General features: G+C 44.0%; 1 protein-coding gene across 7 annotated transcripts in view; it reads left to right on the top strand.

Moving 5' to 3' along the window:
• ARID1B (AT-rich interaction domain 1B) overlaps positions 1-21,647 on the top strand; it is a 318,214-nt gene that overhangs the window by 152,646 nt on the left and 143,921 nt on the right. For 4 of the 7 annotated variants that reach the window (XM_065732311.1, XM_065732346.1, XM_065732320.1 and 1 more), the window contains exon 5: positions 20,602-20,643. The exons of the other annotated variants lie outside the window; for them this stretch is intronic. In XM_065732311.1, coding sequence (XP_065588383.1) covers positions 20,602-20,643 — 42 coding nt within the window. The remainder of the gene's footprint in view (positions 1-20,601; positions 20,644-21,647) is intronic. 7 annotated transcript variants of the gene reach the window in all.

Below are 21,647 nucleotides of genomic sequence, written 5' to 3' on the forward strand. Positions count from 1 at the left end.
TACACTGAGGGGCCATTATTAAAAGCCTTGTGAATTCCAGGTACCTTCTAAAGCAAGGCAGCACACTGGAAATAAATGAGAGTTCTTTCTATATAACGTCCAGTTAAGCTGTAGATGTCTGCTGAAGGATGTTGCAGATGCCAGAAAGTGCATGGGTTCAAAATAAATATTGGACACATTGGTGGAAGAAAACTTTCACCAAATATTACTTACTACAAAGGTGTGACCTCTGGTTCAGAAAGTCTTGAATTAAAAACCACTGAAGATAGGAAATATATCTTAAATGGATGAATATAGCCAAATAAACCACATTTCAAGCTTGGTGGGTGGCTGAAGTTGTGAGCGAACCCATATGCATGCAAAGAAAGCCAGAAAAATGTATTTCCTCAGCAATATCTGCAGAGGAACAAAACAAACATGACCCCTGGTTTAGGTTGCTCTGCCCAGTATTGTGGATTACTTGCTTGAGCTGAAGGAAGAGGGGCTCTGCTAAGTTTGCTCAGGTTGCGTGTGCTCTCCCAGTCTGCCTGGAACTCCCAAGTAGTGATTTCTTGATGCTAAGTCATCCCACCCTGCGGAGATCTCTGAAGGATCTGTACACTTTTCTCAGACTGAGGAGTAGCTCCGTCAGTGAAATGTCAGTGTTGTCCTTACATTCTGAATTACTCATCTGCTACAGCCACTGCCCACCTTCCCTCTCTGCCATTTTTACAAAGAAGACGATGGTCTTCATCCTGTCTACACAATTTTGGCCAAAAAGGAGAGTAGAGATCTGGGTCTCGTGGGGAACCGTTATTTACTTTTTAGGACAAAGTAAATTCCAGGACATGAGCTAAGTTTTTTCTCTGAGGCACTGTCACAACCCCATGTAAGTTCCAGGGGTTTCTGTGTTCATGTTTTCTTCCAAGGGCCTGAGGATTCCTTTTATGTCTTACATATTTTGTAATCAAGAGAAAAAATATATGTATATTATATCAGGAGGTCTCCTGCAGCTTTCTGGATCTGTGACTAGAATATCTTAGTGCCGTGCCTGGTGTTCCTAACTCAGAGGCTGTCACTAGTTAAATGATGTGGCGAGGACAGGGTCAGTTACAAAAGGCATGTGATGACCCAAGCATGTTTCACCACACCTTAGGCTGTAGAGATATTACCCAGAATTTTTTCATATATTTACCAAGCACTACACGCTGCTGGGGCCTCAGTGATTGATGCCAGTTTTGGGAGAACAGAGCTTCCATCTCCCATGTACTCTGGAACCTTCCATTAGGTTAATGGTATTTGGTGAGAACTGCAACTTGGAGCTTACGCAAGAGGTATGTACAAGAAGAGTTGCCTGCTTGCAGCCATTCCATTTCTGAGCCGCATTACCTACTGTCACAAACGGATCATCCTGTTACTTCTCTCCTAGGAGCCCCTTACAAAAAAAATTCTGGATTAGGAATCAAAGAGGAGGAGTGCCCACCACTTATGTCGTAACAGTATGTAGGGCATGTGGAGGGGGTCATGTTTGTCTTCCTCCTCTGCAGATACTGCTGAGGTAATAAAATTCTTGGGCTTTCTGTGCCTGCATGTGGTTTTACTCACAATGAGAACGTACACATAGTTAGTATGTATACAGGAACAGTTAGCTTTAACTGTAAAGTACGCAGTTAAGAACAATTATTGAAGAATTTTATGCTTGAGCATTTTCAAACAAAAGCCATGTTTATGAAAGGTTGTGGGGAACCTAATGAAAGATATTTCATTCTGATGGAATAAATTAGCTTTGTTACAGGTTTCTTGTTTCAGAAATTGGTCCCACTGTGCTGTGGTGCATGTGGAGCTCTGTTTGTAAATCTCTTGATGCATGGTGAAAGATGAGAACTTCAGTAGGCTGCTGAATCACCAAACTGAAGCTTCTTTGGCTTTCCTCGCATCCATTTAGGTGCCTGGCTTTTGTACAGTACTAAGACAATCACAGTTTTCCAGTTTCTAAATAGACAGCTTTCCTCAGTTATCATGAACTCTCACTGTTGCCCAGATCCATTACAGTGGGTTTCTTTTCAGAGTCTGTGTAGTCCATATGAAGATTTTTCTTGCATACAGCAGATTGCTGTGATCAGCAAGTAAGTGGTTTATTTGTGTTTTGGAGATCACACTGGTGATGACATTGTTTCAGACTGGGGGAGGAGAGAACAAAATAACCAGGATCCATGGCAGTTCATCTCAAAGTTGGTCTCTTAAAATTTAAGAGTGCAAGGTTATAGTCACCTAACCTATCTACCTTTTTTTTTCTGCAGATGATTCATTATTGAAAAACTCTGAGATGCTTAAACTGAGTTATAAATAATGCATTTCAGTATTGTTCTCATGTTTCTTCTTTACCAGTGCCTTCACGGGATGTAGATTTTCAGTGTTCTGTATGATGAAGCAAGTATCTTGGCTGATTTTTTTTCCTTCAGGAATTACTGCCTGGTAGTTACCTAGGTAGCTCCTCCACTAGAAAAGCACAATGCCTTTATAACATTTTTCTTCTGATAAGGGTTGCATTTGGAGGACTGCATTAACTGGCTTAGTCTTCTGTTTCAATCTTGCTTTATCAAGCTGACGATATTGGGACTGACACTTTGCTAATGACAATTTCATTTAGTAGTAAAAGGAAGGGGATGGAAGGCAGCACTCATCTAATCATGCAGGCATTTCTCTGGGTTGGCTCCTTCCACGTGTTCTGTATTTTTCAAAGTATTACAAGGATTGGACCAGTATGTCAAATATTTATACCTATATACCTTATTTTCTCTTTCAAGTGTTCATTCCACAGCATGGAAAGAGATGTGAATAATTCCTAGGAGGCAACAGAGTCTTTCTTAGAACTTCCATGTAAAAGGAATTCTTTTTTTTCCTTTTTTTTTTTCCTAGAGCTTTGTGATTTTGTGTTAAATGTTGGTATTGGATTTTGGAAGATCTAGTTGCCAGAAAGGGAATTTTCTTGCTTTTCTTGAGTTTTGGAAAGGTAATTTTCAAGGAATGCAGGGCCGCATTCTGTTTAACAGGCACTGATGATGGGATGACATTTGTTTCTTTGTTGGTTGCTTTTTATTGTTGATTTTTTTATGCTGCCTATCTTGTAATGGTCTTCTTGGCGGTTACAGATAGTTATACATACAAAGAATTAGTGTTTTCATTTGAAAAGGTTGTAAGCCAATACAGTCTATGTAATAGGTGTCTGATTTTTCTAATACAAACAGTCTATTTGCTTTCTGTGAGCTGTAGCATGATTTTTAGTTGTTACTGGCCTGTTTCAGTACAAGACTGAAAAAAAAAATGCCATCTTCTGTCCTGTTTAAAAGTCGTATCTGCTGGTTACACATTGTGTATCTGGAGTTTATTCTTGTCTGTGTTAAAGTAATGATGAACTGTAGGTGTTTTTTCAAAATATGGCGGACATTGATCTTTCCCCAACATCAGAGTATGAGATTTTTTTTTTACCCTTCGTGTTTTTCTGTTCTTGAAGCTTTATTGTTGTTTTTTCCCTGGCCCTCAACACTAACTGTTAGTTCAGATAGTCTAAGAGAGCCTGCAGAGACATATTCAGTGATAGATCATCATTGTTGCAGGGCCTCCCACAGCTGTTGGTGGTAAAGCAAGTAGGGTGGATGGGACTGGGGAGTGTGCCTGTAAGGGCTGGCCATCAAAGAGCAACATTCTAAGCAAGACAAGGATGAGATATTTAATTTGGGTTTTTCAAGCAATTCAGAAGGTCAAGGTAGTAACCCTTAGGTTTCTCTAAGGAATTTCTGCTTTGTTAAAGATTTAAAAACTAGGGGGTGTTGGCTAGCTTTAGTTCACGTTGGCCATCCTGAATGGAGCAACTGTCCCTTGCCTAGCCACCGTCCCTGACTGCAGAAGGGCTGGGTCAGCATTCCCAGAAGAAACGTGCAAAACTGTCCCCTGCAGTCTGTGTGCCCTAAGGCCTTCTAACAACAAGGAGCTTTAGTACTCTTTAGCCACTGCAGCGTATTTTTTCCCACACGGATGACCTAGAGGAAGCTAGATAATACCAACAGGACAGGTTCCCATTTTCTGGTGAGCGTGGCAGCAGGCATAGCCGCCGGCAGCGTCCCAGATGGGCTGAGGCAGAGGCAGAAGCCTGCCTCCTCTGGGAGACCTCGGCTGCCTGCTCCCTGCGCCTCTTGGCTTGGGAAGCTGCTTAAGGGTTTTCATTTCAGGGCAGAGGGGAACAGATGAGGATAGAACAGGCTCTGGATTTTTCTTTCTTTGATAATTTGAAAACAAAAACAACAGCAAAAAAAAAAAAAAAAAAAAAAAAACAATAACCCTTCAGCCTCAGCATTCCAGTGCTTGTAGGGGGGCATTTTTTTAGCTCTTGTAAAATGGAGGGGGAGGGATGTGAAAATAACCATCTAAGTACCTATTTACAGGTTCAGGAGCTGTATAAAAGAGAACCTTAAGTCATTTCTAAAAAGCTCCGGGTTTTGTAAAGCTTTTCATTTTCCTTGTTTTGAGCCTGAACTCACAATTTTTGAATGCTTCCACTTGGTGGTAAAATTGACTCCAGTTTTGGCAGAAGGCAAGAAACATGATTATTTTGGGCATTTCTCAAGAATCTCTTTTTCCGCTATTTCTAATACAAGTCTTTTGAGCCACCCCTGTGCCTTGCCCGAGCTCACAGGAAAGTTCATTTCAAACGGTGGGAAAACAGCCCTAGTACAGCTAGAAGTAGCAACTGCATTTGATTACTGCAGCGAGGTATATGCACACTCCTTAACCAATTTGCCTTTTTTTCTCTTTAAAGCAGAGGAGGTATTCTTTTCTTTAATTCCTTTGTGTGGAAACGTGCATTAAGTGTGATTAATATGGCCAAAGGTTTTGGGTCAGTCCCGACCATTTGTAAATGTGGGCTTTGTTTTCTGTGGGGTGGGGGTTGTTTATATTAACCTTTTCCACAGCAATGACTGGAAGCAGTCTCAGTAACAGATTCAAGCGGAGCTTTGAGTATTACTGTTTTCCATGTAATTGTCATGTGTTTTCTGGGGCGTCGGATACCGCCACCCAATAAATAACAGCCCTTCCCTTTCTAATCACTCCGTATTGAATGTAATTACGGCAGCATTTGGATGTGGTAGCATTAAGATTTTTCTTTCTGCTTTGGAGGTACAGACAGAATCTTCAGACCCAGGTCAAATGGTAGATACGCGATGGCCTGATTTTCAGAGAAGTGAAATTAATTGAAAATGTGAGTGCTGATCATTTCTGAAAATTGGGCCAATTCATTTTGGTGACTGCATATGAGCGTGGGTATCTAATAGCAGGCAATCCGGTTTGAACGTCGGGAACGTTAGCTCTTGTATCTGGGAATCAATGCCGTGCTTGTCTACCGTGATCTCAAGTGCCAAACATCAGTGAAATTAATTTGTTATGGTGCACGCACAGGAAAACGTTCGGACACTTTAATCTCCCGTAGCTGTTTTAAAGTTTTGTCTGACGCGTTTAGCATCAGAACAAGGAGCAACAAGCGTTACTTTCATCTCCCACCTTTGCCTATTGGAGCCAATTAATACTTTATTTACTGAACCCAGCAGCCGCCTCCCCGCGTGCGCGTTATTCGCCCCTCGTTCTGCCGTCCTCGTCGGATCGGCGCGGCTTCACCATCTTCAGTGGCAGTTCACAGGGGGGGGCGGGGGGGGTTCCTGACGCCTCGGCGGGATTGAAAGGGACTTCGTGCGCGGGAGGGAGCGCGGTACAAAGGCCGCATTTAAGCGGCGCTGACGGCGATTGCGACACGGCGTGCAGCGCCAGGCCGGGCCGTTCCCGGCAGCGCCCGCGCCGCCCCTCCCCTCCCCCGCTCCCCCCGGGGCTCCGCTGCGCCGCGGCCTCTCCCTCCTCCCCCCGCCGCCGCGCTCCCCTCCCCCGCACGTAGGCGCTCGGAAAGGGTGGGGGGGAAGAAAAAGACGAAAATCCCTGTCCTCTCCCGGCCCGACTAGAAAATCAGCCTTGTTTCCTCAGAAACCGCAGCTGCCGCGGGCAGCGCACACGTCAGGCGGCCCCTCCGGCACGCACACATGGGCCTTTGTGCGGCCGAGGGCCGCTCCCCGCCCCTCGCGGCGCTGCGCCGAGGCGGTGCCGGGCCGCTTCCCGCCCTGCGCGGCTCTCCCGGGCCGGCGGAACTCGCGGGCGGCCCAGCGCCCGCCGCTCGGAAACTGGAGCGGGGCCGCTCCGCTCGGGGAGGGGGGCTCCCGCCGACCCCGGGAAAGCTTTAATAAGGCGCCGCGTTAGCACCGAGGCCGCCGCCGCCCGCCGGCACTCCCCCCGCCCTCGCCGCTTGCCCCTGGCCCCTTCCCCGCGCTCCCGCTCCCTCCTTTAACGCGGCTTTCGGGCTGGATGCGTTGCGACTCGCTCTGCGTAATTAAAACGAGAGGCCGATGGCTGCGCGGGGATAGAAACCAGGCCGGGAGGGGGGGGGGGGGAGGGGGCAGCAGGGAGGAAGCGGCGCTGCCGCGCTGCTGATGCAGACAAAAACAGGTCTGGTCGCGCCGCGCGGGGGAGGGGCGCGCGGGCCGCCATTGGCGCCCGGCGGGAGCGGGCGCAGCTGCGGAAGCGGGCGCGGGGCGGACACTGCTCTCCCGGGCGGCCGCGCGGGATGGCGCGCTCCCGGCCTTCCTGGGGCTGGCCTGCTTCCCCCACGCACCCCACCCCCCTACCCCTTGTGCGCAGTCGAGGCTCGCAAAGCAGTTTCCCTTCCCCCCCAAGTCACTGTTGTTTACTTCCCTCTTTTAACAATGGCTTTACAGAATTGTTGTACGTTATTTTGGTACTTCCTGCAAATCTGCCCGTGCTGGCTCACTCGGAAAAATATTTCTTCCCTTTAACGAAATCTGGCATGTGCTGGATACTGTGAGCAAAGCACGGAAAGCCTGAGCCCGGTTGCATTGCGTTGTTTTTGACAGTTCAGTTGTGAGGTGGCCCGAGTGACCTTTTATTCCTAAAGAAATAATTTAAGTCCAGTTCTTCCTTTTCCAGTGTGTCGGGAACACACTCCCACTGTCTCTGCTGCCACTGCCAAGGGCTTCTCACCCGCAAAACGTAGCTGGATTCCTTTCCTGGTGTCGGACGGGGACTCACCCTGTCGTCTCCCACATCACCACCTCCCTGCCCTCAGCACAGCATGGCTCCCTGCTCCAACTTGGGGTGCACGCTCATGCATCTCGTTAGGCCTTACGCTGGGATGGGTGTTTGTGGCACTCCTTTGATTTCACTGTGAGCATAAATAAAGGATCGGTGTGCTTTGGACATCGGCGGAGCTCTTGCTTTCAGGAAGCCATTGCTTGCTGGTACAAAATTAAGTTTTCAAACCAAGCTGTGCCACACAGACATCTTACTTTTTTCTTTCAGAAAATATGAACACCAAATAGAAAACACCAGGCTCTTTCCTTTTCTTACCTCCCCATGTGCTTCCCTGCCCCCACCCATGCAATGTGTAGGAGGAACACAAGCGGTGACAGAGCAGGTACTGATTAGCTGCTGTCAGTCTGCACAGATTAACGCCTATTTTTAGGTTTTTGAACCTCTTGAGTAATACTAGTTAAATTGGCACAGGTTAATAAGTTGGGGTCCGCAGAGCCTCTTAACCGTTCGCTGCGAAATGTGAATTAAAGAGACAGTCCCACTTTCTCAGAGCAGTGAGAGAGGTTTACGTGCCTGACATGTTCTGCCTGTCTGCGTTTGTGTGCATGTGTTCGCACACAGCACGCATGGGTCTGGAAAACAAAAACCGAAATCAGACACTTAGGGCACGCGGATGCAAACACGCACAGAGTTAGAGGCTCCCCACAGAATATGCCACTGGTGAAACAGGCTCTGTAAGGAAACGTTTTCTGTCTTCATTTTTACGTACATGTGGCATTTAAAAATAAAGCTTAATCTACATTTCTTCTTGCGTTCTCTCCCCTTCCTCCCCCCGTTATATCATTATACTGTAACACTGACACCCACTGGTAAAAGTTGATCTGAGATCATGAGTGTAAACTGAGCTTCTCCGTGAAAGGACAGCTATTATTCCTGAAAAAAATAAGGATAGAAGCACTGCTCCTTTCCTCTCCCACTGAAGAAAGCTTTGGAATTAAGGCCATTCATTTTAATCTGATTTTATTCTGCGAGGAGTAGGTGTGTGGGTGCCACAGATGTGAGAGGGGAGGCCTCACTGCTTTTCTCTAGAAATGCTCCGAGACAGAAATAAGTGCACTAACTAGAAGCTGTTTTCCTTTATGTTTTGAAACAGATAGCAGGGAGGCACTTAGGGGAGAAGCAAAAAAATATAAATATGCTCGTAACTGTGCTTAAAACCATTTCTCGGGTAAAACAGCTTGAAGAAAAACAGAAATAATGGCCACATGAGCAATATGTTTGTGCAGGCACTGACCTGATTGTATCAAAGCAGAGATGAATGCCAGTGCTGTGCAAGTCTTATTTCGTCTGTTAGCCATTTAATTCAAAGTTGTCACTGGTCTTGAAAGCCACTTGTGTTGGAGAAACAAAGCTCATTTTATTGAAATCCACCACTGCACCAAAGCCTGGTTTGCAGTTCTGTAGCCCTGCCTAGCACAAGAACAATACCATGCAATTACGCTGGTTCGGGCTCTGAAATAGGCTTTCTTCCAAAACGCCCTCCCCTTATATTATGAGATGCGTTCCTATTAATGAAGTGATTGATTGAAAATGTTCCTGTGTTTATGCAGTTTGGGTAGCAGTGGCTTGGATTTCCCCTCTGGTCTAAAATTGTATCCAGTGGAGACGCAGAGGACAGCTGTTTGTAAACTCTTAGTGGGACATAAGAAATGAGCTACAGCAGAAGCTGTCAGTGACTGGATTTCTTAAAAAATGCAGTGGTACCTTCTTTGTTCAAGGGGGAAGGGGAACCTCAGCAGAAGTACGTAGAGAAAGAAACAAAATGGACTCCACAGAGCTCGGATGTTAGAAAAGACCTGCCAGGGCTGAGCAGTTCAGAAATTAGAGCTCCAGCTTTTCACCTTTGAGATTACAGTTCAAGTTTTTCTTTACATTCTGAGCAAAGTGAGCTTAAATAATTATAAAAGTCAGCCTCCAGGGTTGCAAATTAACTGTTAACAATTAGTACAGCTACTGTAATTGGAAAACAGTTCTTTGGGGGAAGTTACGGTAAGAATTGTTGCTCCGATTCTTGCCTTATCATCGTCTGTTAGATTAGCCTGTGCGAGAAGAAGCCTTCACAAAAATGACTGTCAGAGTTCTAAGATTTATACAAGGTTCTCATGCCTGAACGTGTACCGATGCACAGGATATTGCCTTATATGCACGCTGTCATCCAGAAATGCTAAGTTTAGAAGGCTGCACAAGCCTGTTAGCAATTGATTTGTTTTGCAGCTTTATCTTGAATAATAATACACGCATGAATAGGGAGGTTACTTAGAAATTGGGGCAGGCTGGAAAAAAATGCTTGTGTCATGTAATTATCCGGCAGCACCTTTGTAGACCCAGAACAAAACTCACCAACAGGCACAGAGCACAATGAAGAGTCAGAGTCTGCAAGGAGTGTCAGTAGCCTGCCACATCCTCTCTCATCTCTGTCCCCCAGCGTCACGCTTGTTCTGTCTGCATGAAGGAACGGCTGCAAACAGATGAGAAAGAAGAGAGGTGGGAGCAGGAAAAAGAGCATTTTTAGTTCCTTTTACAGTATTCAAATAAAACATTAAAAATGCTATAAACAGTTTTATAGTTATTGTTTATGGACTTGAGAATTTTTAATATTTGAATGTAACTGAATTCCAAAGCCAAGGTTCTGCAATTAATCAGGTTTTTACAAGTGAGCTGCTGTTTGCTAGAGGTAACTTGGAGAAGAATTTAATTTTTTTCGTTCTGTGGGCATATCGAAAATGTTAAATGCTGTGAGTTCTGCAAAATGGTACATTGTGCGCTCACTCGCTCGGCTGAGTAAAAGTCCCAATTTGTGTAAGTAGTTCAGGCATTTGGGAACCCTAATTGTTTGATTCATGTATGCAAATTCAGGCTTTGTGTATGTGAATTGTGGAACGTGTGTTTTTGGAGGACGTGTTTTCAGCGCCGTGTTCAGTTTTCCCTATTACAATGGATAGAGAACTTGAGTAAAATGGAATAAGAACACAAACAATTTGTCCGTTTATCTAGGCTCTTATTATTCTGAGCCCTGCTTAGGACTGAAGTGACTCCTAGGAATGTTTTTATTTTTGCCTGCCCCATTGAAATGTTCGGCACGGGGTTGGGCTGCAGCTGAGAGCTTTTTTTCCCTTCATTTCTGAGGCAGCGTTTCACTGTTGAGAGCTGGAAGAGCACGGAGGAGTTATGGCACTGACTGGAGGACTTGCTTTCCTTCCCAGTAAACTCCTAAATTCTGATACCAGAAGGGTCAAAAACTGGCCAGCTGTGACACCTGAATAATTTTTAAAGCAGTTAATCCAGTCAGAGTATTTATCAATCTTTGTACCTTGTGGGAAGGCGATGAGGATGCAGCTTAAAACAGCTGAAGAAAAAAGCTCAGATCACTGGCAAAAATAATTCAGTTCCTCCAAGTCCTGTTGCGCAGATTTACCCTTTCAAGTTAGAGTGTGAAATACAGAACATCGCCCAGGGGATGCCTCCTGTGTGACTCCCTGGCAGGTGTGTTGATACTTTGTTGTGGAAACCATCTCTTCCAAACCTGCGCCCTCACTCTGACGATGCCCAGATGATGCCTGCGTGAATTTCCCAGATGCTGTCGGCATTAGCCGCCCTCTATATATGGTCAGATACTGATAGGCAGGAGCGGGCATCGGGAAGAGCTCGCTGGCGGGTGGCGAGGTTGGGCTCGCGTTCTCAGGGCTGGTGACATCCCTACTGCCAGTTGCCTGGGCCACGTTCCCTGCAGTTCAGTAACGCGTGCTACCTTCTTGGTCACATCACACCCCTACGACAGCTGCGCTGATTTAGCTGAGCACACAGTATCAGGCGTCTTTTTAGGGTGCTTTAATCATCTTCAAAGAAATACGTTTTGGCCTTTTTTGTATGAAGGTGGAGGCTCCTCTTGCTTTTAATTGTTATTCATCTCCCTTCTTATCTGTTCTGATTTTTCTTTTCAAGCGAAATGAAAAGGGTCATTTTTGTGTTAACCAATTTTCTCAGAACCGCACTTTGGAAAGTTCTGATTTATCGGTCCTATGAGAGGAGGTGGAGAGAGGGGGCATAGAGGTATAATAAAGAGTCAGTTTCTTTTCCTGACTCAGAATTAGGTTGTGAGCGAGTAGAACCACGAATGATCTAGAAAGAAAATTAATAAGAACATAAGCTTTATTTAGGGTAGGTCCTCTGGTGACAAGTTTTGCCTCAGTGTGATTTTTTTGCATATTCGTTTTATTCTCCAAAAGTGTTTTTTTTTTCTTTTTTCCTTCCAGATAAAGCAAAGGAAAAAAAAAATTGAAGCAGTCCTTGTAGGGCAGGAGTTGAAAGTACTGTGGAGATTGTGCTAAATTACAAAAAGATGCTTAAGAAGGTGTTCTTTTCCTGTTATTTTTGAGATTGGGCTGGGTTGTGGAAGTCACCCATTCCATTAGAAGCAGGAATAAAGAATTTAATTTACAGTTGGAATCGGTTGTGAGACACAGCAAAGGTTTTGAAGTTAAAGCCATGTTTCTGAAACAGAGCGCTCTCTACATTGTGTTGCCTCCTCGGCTGAAAAAAAAAGCTTTTTAACCCGCGTATCCAAAATAATGTTGTCTAAGGTGCAGGGAAGCTTTTTCTCCTGAGCACAATAGCAATGTGTTGAATCTTTTGATAACAGTTTCTGTTTTTCAAACACCTTTTCTTTTTCAGCATAGATAATTAACGCCTTCTTCACAGTGCTCGGTGCCCTTGATATATCTGTTACCTTTGACAGATCCTTTCTGTTTGCCTCCTCTTCCTAACACGCTTCCAATATTTTCAGCACAAAATAGCTTAGCATCTTTGATGTTGGGTGTATACTGGCTCAATTAAATAAGAAAGCTACTGACAGAATGGTGTAGAGTTGAAACTTAAAGCTTTGTTTCTGTGAAGATTTTGTCCTTGGCCACTTGTCTTCAGTTTTAGCTGCGAACTGCTGGGCTTCGCTTAGGCGAGGCTGTTGTTGCAGACATGCAGTTTTACCTAGGACTTTGGTTTGCCTTCACGTTTCTGGGTGGTATGTACAGATGTCCAGAGAGGCAGGTAGGGCAGCAGGAGGTGCAGCTCTTGCAGCCTTACAGAGCAGAGGCCCTCCCTGCTGGCGAAGGTGGCACTGGAACATGCCCTGGGGGAGCTTTCTGGGATTCCTAAAGGCTCTGCCGCTGTTTGTGACCACCGCCTAAGGGCTGGTGGAGGGCATCTCCAGCACCAAGCAACCTGACTGAGTCTGAAAAGGGTTATTGGGGCGTGTTTGGGTGGGGACTGCAACCCTGCCAGGAGGGGCAGCTGTGCTTTAGCCATTTCTGGTACTTTCTGTAGCTTGTCACTCTGCAGGCTGACATTGTCATCGTGCACACACGGTCTGCTCGTGGCTAGCTGTGCAGTGGGTTTCATTCGGCAGGGTATTGTGGTTCACAATTCTAGAACTGCTGAATTAAAAAGGAAATAACAGTATTAAAGAAAGAGTAAGAGATACAGATGGGTTAGGAAAGATGCAGATGCGATACCTAAATGAAGGCTTAATTCTTGCAGTAATTGATACTGCTCATGTCACATAGCACAATGACAGGTTTTCAGGATTTTCCATATATTAGAGTGCTTTCGGGTGAAAGGTTTGGATTTTTTGCTGAACAATATCTATCACTCTTCTTAAGATAATCTAAATAGCAACTGCTCCTAGATTTCAGTCTCAGTACAAAAATCATTTTGATCTCTACGCTGTCAAACAAATAAATATCAAAAGCTAGTGTTCAGTGCAGTTACATTGTTTAACACAGTATTCTGCTCTGAGAGAACTAATTGCATGTTAGGTATCTTTGCCTATATATGAAAAACAGCATCTGACCAAAAAAAAAAACAAACAGAAAAGATTTGAACTATAAATATGCTTACAGCAGATTCCATGCGTGTGGGTATGGCTGTGCATGTACCTCGCCTGTTTCATCTTCTAACAGCAAGCACAGATGGATGTGTTACTGCTCTGAATTTGCTGCTGATCAGCTGTCTGTGGTAACTGTGAAGGAGTAAGTGACCTCAGGACTGGGAGGGAGAAGAGCTCGGTCACAGAGAGTCCTCGTAGGTCCCCTGCAGCCACTTGGGAGTGGACACAGATTGCTTACGTACGCAGTCTCCGATGTCAGTCCATTTGTAATGGCTGTTACCTGGTGCTGATCTCTGTCTCTTTCTGTCTTTTTGAGGTTACAGGAATTGTCCCATTACCCACATATTTTTCTTCTCCACAGTTGCTTCTCATATATACAGTCCTGTGGTAAATATTTTATCCCACAAGGCTGATGGCTATTGCTTTTAGTTAGCTAATACCTAGAGTCTGTTTTTCTGCTTCTTAGGGGTTGGCTTTGTTCCCAGGATTTTGCAAAATATTTGCATTGGGAGACTAAAACAGCAGGTTAGTCAATATCATGGCTAAGAAAGTGTATTAGGCACAATGTTGAAGATGTGAGTGATCCTGATTTTAGTGAGCTTGTTTGTTTTTGTACACCGGCTTCCACAAAAAACCTTGACATTTGGAAAAAAAAAAAGTTTAAAAAATATGAGGAGGGCAGATGTGCTCCACTATACAGCTTTGAAGAACATGAAGCATCATTGTGCTTTATCTCTAACGCTGGCTGACCAAGCACAGAGCTGCTTCAGCGAGCTGTGTCCTTGAGCCACTGTGTTGTCTGTACATGCTAATAAGGAGAATGAGGAGAATTAATAAGCAAGTTTAAAATGCAGCATACTTTCTGGAAAACCTTGCAAACCTTCTTAGCACAAAATAGCACACAGTTACTCTGTCATTTAAAAGGAGATCATTTTGTTATCTAATGTGCATTTTTGGAGCTAAAAGATGCGGCTGCAGAATTTGAACACTGATCATTATTATTTTTAGGCTTGGTGTACCAAGAGATAAATGATACTACAAAGAACAGGCAAAGGAAAAAGGGAAAGCTTAAGAAAAAGTAGGTGCTAGATGTAAAGAACAATTTTCCTGAACTGAGTCATGTTATATCTGATTTTTGCACAGGTCAGATCATGAGGAGATGGCATTTACTTAACCAAAGGGCCCTTGACTAAGTAGGTTTGATGGGCTTTGTATGAAAAGTGAGGAAATCTCATCTTTCTTTAATTCGTGGGGTCAATACCGTGCAACTGTCCTGTCTTTGTTTCAGACACATATTCAGAGCTGTAGCAAAGGTGTGTCTTTGTACTTTTGTTTCAGGGATTGCTCAGGGAACATGCCCGTCCTGCCTTACTACAGGAACTTAAAGTACATGCATGATAACCATTAAAAATAAACTTGTGGCAGTTAGCAGAGGAAAGGGGAAGGAAAGGTTGTCTCAGTTACCAACGTTTATTCCTGTGTAGTCCTGCATACGTTTGAAGCAGTGTACGCCTCAGTGAGTCCTTGAAGAATTGCCAAAAACTGGTGTGGGTCGTGAAAGTTTGTCCCTGCTCCCACGAGGAGCATGGCGACCGTATTCTACAACTGTTGAATCCTAAATTGTTTCAAAAGGCAGGCAACAAACGCAGATGTTAACAGCTGGGCAAACTGCATTTCTCCAAGATGTGAATAACGATAGCAGTATTCATCTTTGAGAGAAACTTTCTAAGGAGTTTGAAAAATGAAAGCAGGATTAAATGTGCATCCCTCTTGTTTAAAAAAAGGTGCGTTCAGGATTGCTGGGGGAGTCAGACCTTAGAACCTAAGAACGTGTGCTAGAAACGGGCTGTGGGGAGGCTGGGCACAGGAGCTGCAGGTGCCTGGGGGCTGGCTGCTGTTCTTGAGCTGCTGAGAACACAGAGCTCCCACCCACCTGAAGAGGTGCCCTGTGAGTCAGGGGGCAGTGTGGGTGCTGGGGCAAACACTGGGGTTATGAACGGGCTGCTGTGGAGCTGGTGTTTCATTGCCATCAAGGAAGAAGAGCGCCCAGCGCTGAAACGGGGATTCAACAGTAATTCAGGAGACAGCCCTGTTCTCCTCCTTCTGTTATGATTTTGTTGTCATGGGGAAGAGTCCTTGCTGATCTGCTTGATCTTTACAATACAGTGAATACAAAAGTATTACAAAATGTTAGCGTTTACATGCACATTTATTTTGTTTTGAACATACTTTAGAAATGCCAGAGGCATGCCTTTATAGTAAGCAGGCACTTGGCAAAACCCCTCTAGGTATCAGAGAGGCCATGAGCTATAATTTTTCTGCAGTAACAGTGTCAGAAAAATGACAATAGAAAGCAGTGAAATTTGCAGCCAGCCGTGGGCAAGTTCTCATGTGTGCCCCGCAGACACTGCACGTGCGTTCTGCGCAGAGTATTTTGGCGGGCTCAGAATTGCACCACCCTGTGTGTTTCTTCTGTAGCGAGTACTGACACGGTTGGGCAGGCTCTGAGAGCAGCACCAAGTGTGCCTTGGACCAGCAGGTTTTGCATGGGTGGGTGAATGCAGATTGAAGATCCTTTTCAGCAGTAATGTTAACAGGATATCGTATGGGAATCCACACATTCCTACAACATTTATTAGTGCTCATTTTCAGGATTCAGAAGGAAAAAAAAATACGAAGAGGAATTCCATGACCCACATTTTCTGTGAGTTAGTTATTTTGTCCATGCGTACTTCATCACTTCACATTGTCCTGTTTGGATAGCGGTGAGTATTAAGCACAGCCGTCATTCTTTTTTTTTTTTTTTTTTGTTAATGCCCTTCCACTTCCTGTGGCTCTCGCTCAGTGTCTGCTAATCCTAATTCAAACAGAGCCTTGATGGGCCAGAAAGGAGCTGGAGAGAATTGAGGTGCAAATCGCTGCTGAGTTTGCCTTTGGAGATGGTCACTTTATTATAATTCGTTGTCTTGTCTAATTGCGAGGCTGTAGAACTGTTTCGGAGAGGTATTGTTTAACATTGCTTCTCAAGGTTTTGTTCTGTTATAAATCCTTTTTTCTGTGCATGATTTATTTTAAGCCTTACGGTTGTGATGCATTGTGCTTTCTCAGACTAGGGACTCAGCGCTGTAAGAACAAAAGAAAAATACTAAATGTCATTTATTGGGTTAAAAAGAGGCTCAAGGCTGCTCACAACTTCCTTTAGGGTACTTCATGCTCATGTCATGCTAGAGGATCTCTAGCAACTGTACGAGTTCTTCCATCTTGCAATTAATTAAAAAGTACTAAATGCTATTGTGCTCTGCTATGAAAACATGTAATGTTAATAAGCAATAGTGGTCTTAGCCACAGCTGCCCAGGTTACGCATTGTGGAGGCTCAGTGGGCTGTGCAGGTGCCATGCTGGTTGAGTATGAAGATTGGGCTGCTCTAAAAGTAATGCCTCCTGTTTTATGATGTTGGCCTATGTCAGAGGTGGATGTTGATGGGTGTGACAGTAAAGGATGAACCTTCCTGCCAATATTCCACTACATTTTGTTGCTGCGAGACAGACAACAGCAGAGGAGAAGTCTGACAGTGTTTGACATGGAAGTGTAAGTAAAGATGTGCTACTGAATTCCTCCATGAAGAAAAGATGACATTCATTGGCACTTGCTGAATGTTTCTGGAGGCCTAACAGTGGATGTGAGCGCAGTGAGACAGTGGGTGGTGCGTTTCAACAGTGGGTACCTCCACTTGTACAGATTTATGTGAGTGTGGCATTTGTGCTCTTGGTCATCACTGGAGAAAAAGTGTAGCTCATGGTGGTTACTGTTGAAAAATAGTGTTTTGTTGATGAGAATTTGCTCTTTCAAATAGCGTTACTGTGCTCTTTGTATCTGTTGTAGTTTCCATAACAGGAGGCATTACCTTTGGAGCAATCTGCTGAAAATGCACGTACGTCTACATACATTACACGTCACCAAAATGTCCACAGAATATACCTTTTTAGTATATTTAATGTATATATATATAGAAATACACACACATATATAAATATGAAACTGATGGGAGGCTGCTGAAAGGGCTGTGGTGCTGCCTGGCCCTATCCTGCTCAGCCCATGACTGTGGACAGACCAGCTCCCTGCTCCCTGGAGTCGGGTTTGGGAGGAGTAGGATATGCAGACAGGACAGGGATAGCCCAGTATTTGGATACTCCTGCTTCAACATGGGGCAGACTGGCAGACACATGTGAGCGTAACACTGTACTGTGAGAGAAGTAGAACATGTAGAACTGGTGGAGAGTGTTCAGCAAAGGTCCAGAGCAGCACCAGGCGAAGTGTTTTGGTATCTGGTGCAGGCACATGGAACCAGCAGTGTGTGATTTGAGAACCAAGCCCACTTTTTTAACCATACAAGGGAAAACAGCCCCCTTCCAGGATAATGCATTTACGTATGTACAGTCAGGCAACTAAGATGGGAAACGTTTAACTGCAACAAGTAAGTATATAATCAGAAGTTCTTAATTAATGTCTGATTATCCTGAAGCTGTAATGAATCTGTAGCTTGTTTGTTTGTTTGATTATTTATTTATTTATCAATGAAAGTGATAAATTTGGAGACGATCAAAAGAAAAGATGGTACTTGCCTAATTCTTCAGGGGATGAAATTTTCGGTTCCTTCTGGGTAATGTGGGTGTTGCTTGAAGTACACTATGATTCCCACTAGAGGGGGGTCCTCTCAGGCTAGGCTGGAATGCATTTTGTGGGTTGTTGGTTTTTTTGTTTTCTTTTTTTATTTGAAACTCAGCATGAGAAAAACATTTCAGTGTTCGTAGCTTGTTTCAGTACTTTTTGTCATGCATCTTACAGTCTCAGCAGTTACTTATCTCTTACTGTATTTTATATGGAGGCGAAAACCAAAATGAATGGATCAATATGGTAATACAGAAGTAAACACAGTCGTAACTAAGAATACAAAGGTGTTTTATTGCACCATCCTCAACATGAGATTTTATCGCAGAAATGGTGTGATTGCTCTTGGAAAAGCAGAAGTGGTATTATCAGATGGTTCAATAACATTTTTTTGTAAGAATTACCATCTACACCAGTAGCTGCACTCTGAACCATTTTATTGTCTCTGTGAGCTTTACAGCATTAAAGAAGAAAAAGCATTAAAGAAGAAAATCCTATCTATAAAAGAGACCACAGAAACACAGAAGTTGTGTTTTGCTCTCTGATTTCTTCTTCAGAGCATCCTGGTGTAAGATTGTGACTACAGCAGTCACAAACATTGCTCATCACGGAGTGATCAGGAACTTTATTAGCACAGCCCTCATGCTGACAGTGCCACGTCCCTGCACTGTGATGTCCCCAGGATGGACAAAGCATGGATCCCCAACAAAGACCGCTTTGGTTCATCTTTGCAGGAGTTTTGTGCTATCTGTGGTGTGTGTGGCTATCTGAGTGTGATTTTAGGAAAAGGGGCCACAGAGCAAGGGAGACTGAGACTGTGGGCTGGAGTTATCAGCATGATTGGATCCAACGAGGGACCCAAGAAGGAGCCAGAGGCACAGGGAGAGCTCCAGTTTCGTTAGTGAGTCTCCATGATAAAAAAAATTTGGAACCAGTGCAGCAGGGTAGCATCTAAGATGGGTGAACAGCACAGTACTGGGTAGAGATAACTGAGTGGATTTTGAACTAGATTGAGTTTTCCTGTGTATGTGGTTACAGTCACAAGATGTTATACCAAAGCACCCTGGTGAAACCAAACACTCGGTTTAGATAGGTATCATGTTAACCCTAGGTGAACTGCTTCCGATGCTGCAGTTATCTTTTTCAGAAGCAACTTGATGAACTGACTTGGGCGTAGTATTCTAACAGGAGGTCATTCTGTTACTTCCAATCCAGTGTCTGATTATTCTCTTTTTGGCCCTGGGCAAGTCACTTAACCCTCTGTCTGTTTCTTCATCTGTAAAATATATTACGGATATTTATCAGTCTCACCAGGACTGATTGTTTAATATTTATAAAGTGCCTAAAGGATTAGAAGCTTAATATGAGTAGCTAATACATACCATTTCAGATTGGTTTTATTTACTTGGATATTGGTGGTTTTTTTCTGCTTCCTATTCACTGAGATCTTGTTTTGTAGCCTCTTACTGCCTTTCCTAATCAGTTGGACAGGTCACAATTAGGTAACTTGAAGTTTGTTTTCTTCTTTTCATTCTTAGTTCCTATAAATGCTTCTTCTCTCCCCCCCTTTTCCTCCCTTTTTTAATTTAGAGATGCAGAGATACCATATGTTGCTAGATCATGACATAAATATATTTAAGTGCTGCCATCATTGTTAGTTTATCAGCCTTTCCATTATAAACCCTCTTGTTCAGGGGTTTATAACTCTGGCATTATAACGTGCTTCGGGCTGAAACTTGACATTCATTTTTTTCTGTCTTGATTTGCTTTAAATCCTTCACTCTTCTTAAGTTAAACTGGAGATTAGATACATTAGTTATAGTTATACTAGTTGTATAAATTATAATGCAGCAGTAGGCATTTTAAATAGGATGTAAATCAGAGAAATAGAGAATTTCCTAGTTGTTAAACTGTGAGCCCGGGAGTAGAAATGTGGGATTCTTTCCCTGAGTCACATCCCTTGTTTGGCACATGTCTGCTGAGAAATCATTTAACCTCTTTCTGCCTCACTCTGTTCTCTGTACATTGGGATGATGACATTTCCTACCTCACCGGTGTATTGGAAAGCTTAATTAATTAGAATTCGTAAGAGCACTGAGGTTCTCAGGTGAAAGGTGCTGAAGTGTGAAGTATTTTTAAGGAGACTAATGAAAAATCGGTGCGCCTGTTTTTCTGCATCTGTTGTCCCAGATTAATGTGTATCAGCGCTCGGAGCGGTGGCTACATGGCAACCAGCAAGGTGTGCTGGATTTGGGGCATCACTAGGTCACTTCACAGCTTGCAGTCCTCAAGCGTTCAGACGCTCGCTGTATCATGCTCCTGGGTAGTCGGGGCAGTTCGTCTTCCCTGAATGCCACAGTCCTTAAAGAATTTGCTTTGCTGAAGGCAGGAAAGGAGCCCATGAGTGAGGCCTGGGCCAGTGAGCTTCCAGCAGGAGCAGTTCCCCTCAGTCCTGATGCAGGTGTGCTAGGCCTCCTCAGGAGGCAGTACAAAAGGAAGAGTTCAGCTGTTGCCAGTCTCTAATTTTGGAGGGAGTTGTTCTAACAGGTGATGCAGGTGGTGCCTGGGCAGCTTTTTGGTGTAACCAGAAAGTGCTTGGAGATTAGTGTTGCAGTTGTGCTCTATTACATGTTGGGGCACTGGCAGATAGATGCTTTCTACACCATTTTGGCTGAGTTCCCTCTCTTGAGAGTTTTTGTTGGTACCTGCTAGTTCAGCACATCCCGTTCTGTGCAGACGTTCCTTGGCCTGGTCCAAGCTGCTGTCCTTGTGGAAAAGTCTGCTCTGTCTGGACCGTGATGCTTTGCTCAGGAGAGGTTGCTGGTAGTGGCTACATTTGAAATGATCTTTCTCCTTACAATTGCAGGTTGAAGTCTTGGCCTCCGAGGATGCTACATTTGGACACAAGGTCTGTAGTTCCATGCAGTTTTGCTCTATAGGTCCCATCCGTAAACTGCTGGGTGTGGAGTCATGGAATATGACAATTTTCAGTCTGAGAATTGAGAATCCTCTGACTTAAATCCACTAGTTTGAAAACCTTCCCATAGGTGTGGTGTTCTTAGGCAGGCACGTGGGCTCTGTTATTCTGCATAGAACACTTGAGCAGATTTTACTTGGGGAAGGCCATGTGGAAACAGGGAACTTCTGCTTTGTAGTAACTTCTAAGTTGCCTCCTTGCTGAGTTTGTTCTTGTTTCAGAGATTTGCGCTCAGAAATTCCAGTTATTACTTGCTTTGTAGTCCATTGAGTAAACCACTTTGTTCACAATTCTTTTTCACAGTATATTGCAAATAGAAAGCAGTACGTCTGACAGCTGCATCACCCTGTGTTCAGTTGTAGATCAATATATGGCATACAGCATGCGTGTTGGAGAGAGCAGTTTAGACCTGCTCTGTGAAGTGAGTGGGCAGTACTCTAGTTGTTGCCTGCATTTCTTTGGCCAGCAAGCCTTATGGCAACAAGCGTGGTTTTAATTGAACGTTATTAGCAGATGATTTTAGGAAAAGGCAGATTGTGTGTAGGCTACATGTATTTAACTGGGAAGAGAGTGGGTATGGGAGAGGAAGGAGGAGATTAGAGGAACAGTAAGCTAAAAGCATGACAATGGAGAGTTTTCTGCTGCTGAATGTCCCCACGCTGTGATACTACAGCAGGTGAGAAAATAAGTGCTGTTACTTAATGCCAAGGTGGAAAAAAATCAAGAAAAGATTAAATACGTTTCCCAAGTTTATACAGGAGTGCTGCAAACAAAAGTAACCCCCAGGAAAAAAATTAATTAAAAGCATCTAAATATCTGTGATGCCCGATTTTATGGTTACATCTGTATTGTACTTTTTAATGTTGATATGTGATAAAGTGATTTAAATGAATTATTATGAACTGAGCTACTCCAGTGTTATGTGAAGTATTTAA

This window comes from Cyrtonyx montezumae, unplaced genomic scaffold (assembly GCF_038088225.1).
Source record: "Cyrtonyx montezumae isolate F1298 unplaced genomic scaffold, pur_monq_1.0 scaffold_0, whole genome shotgun sequence".
NCBI classification, from domain to species: Eukaryota; Metazoa; Chordata; class Aves; order Galliformes; family Odontophoridae; genus Cyrtonyx; species Cyrtonyx montezumae.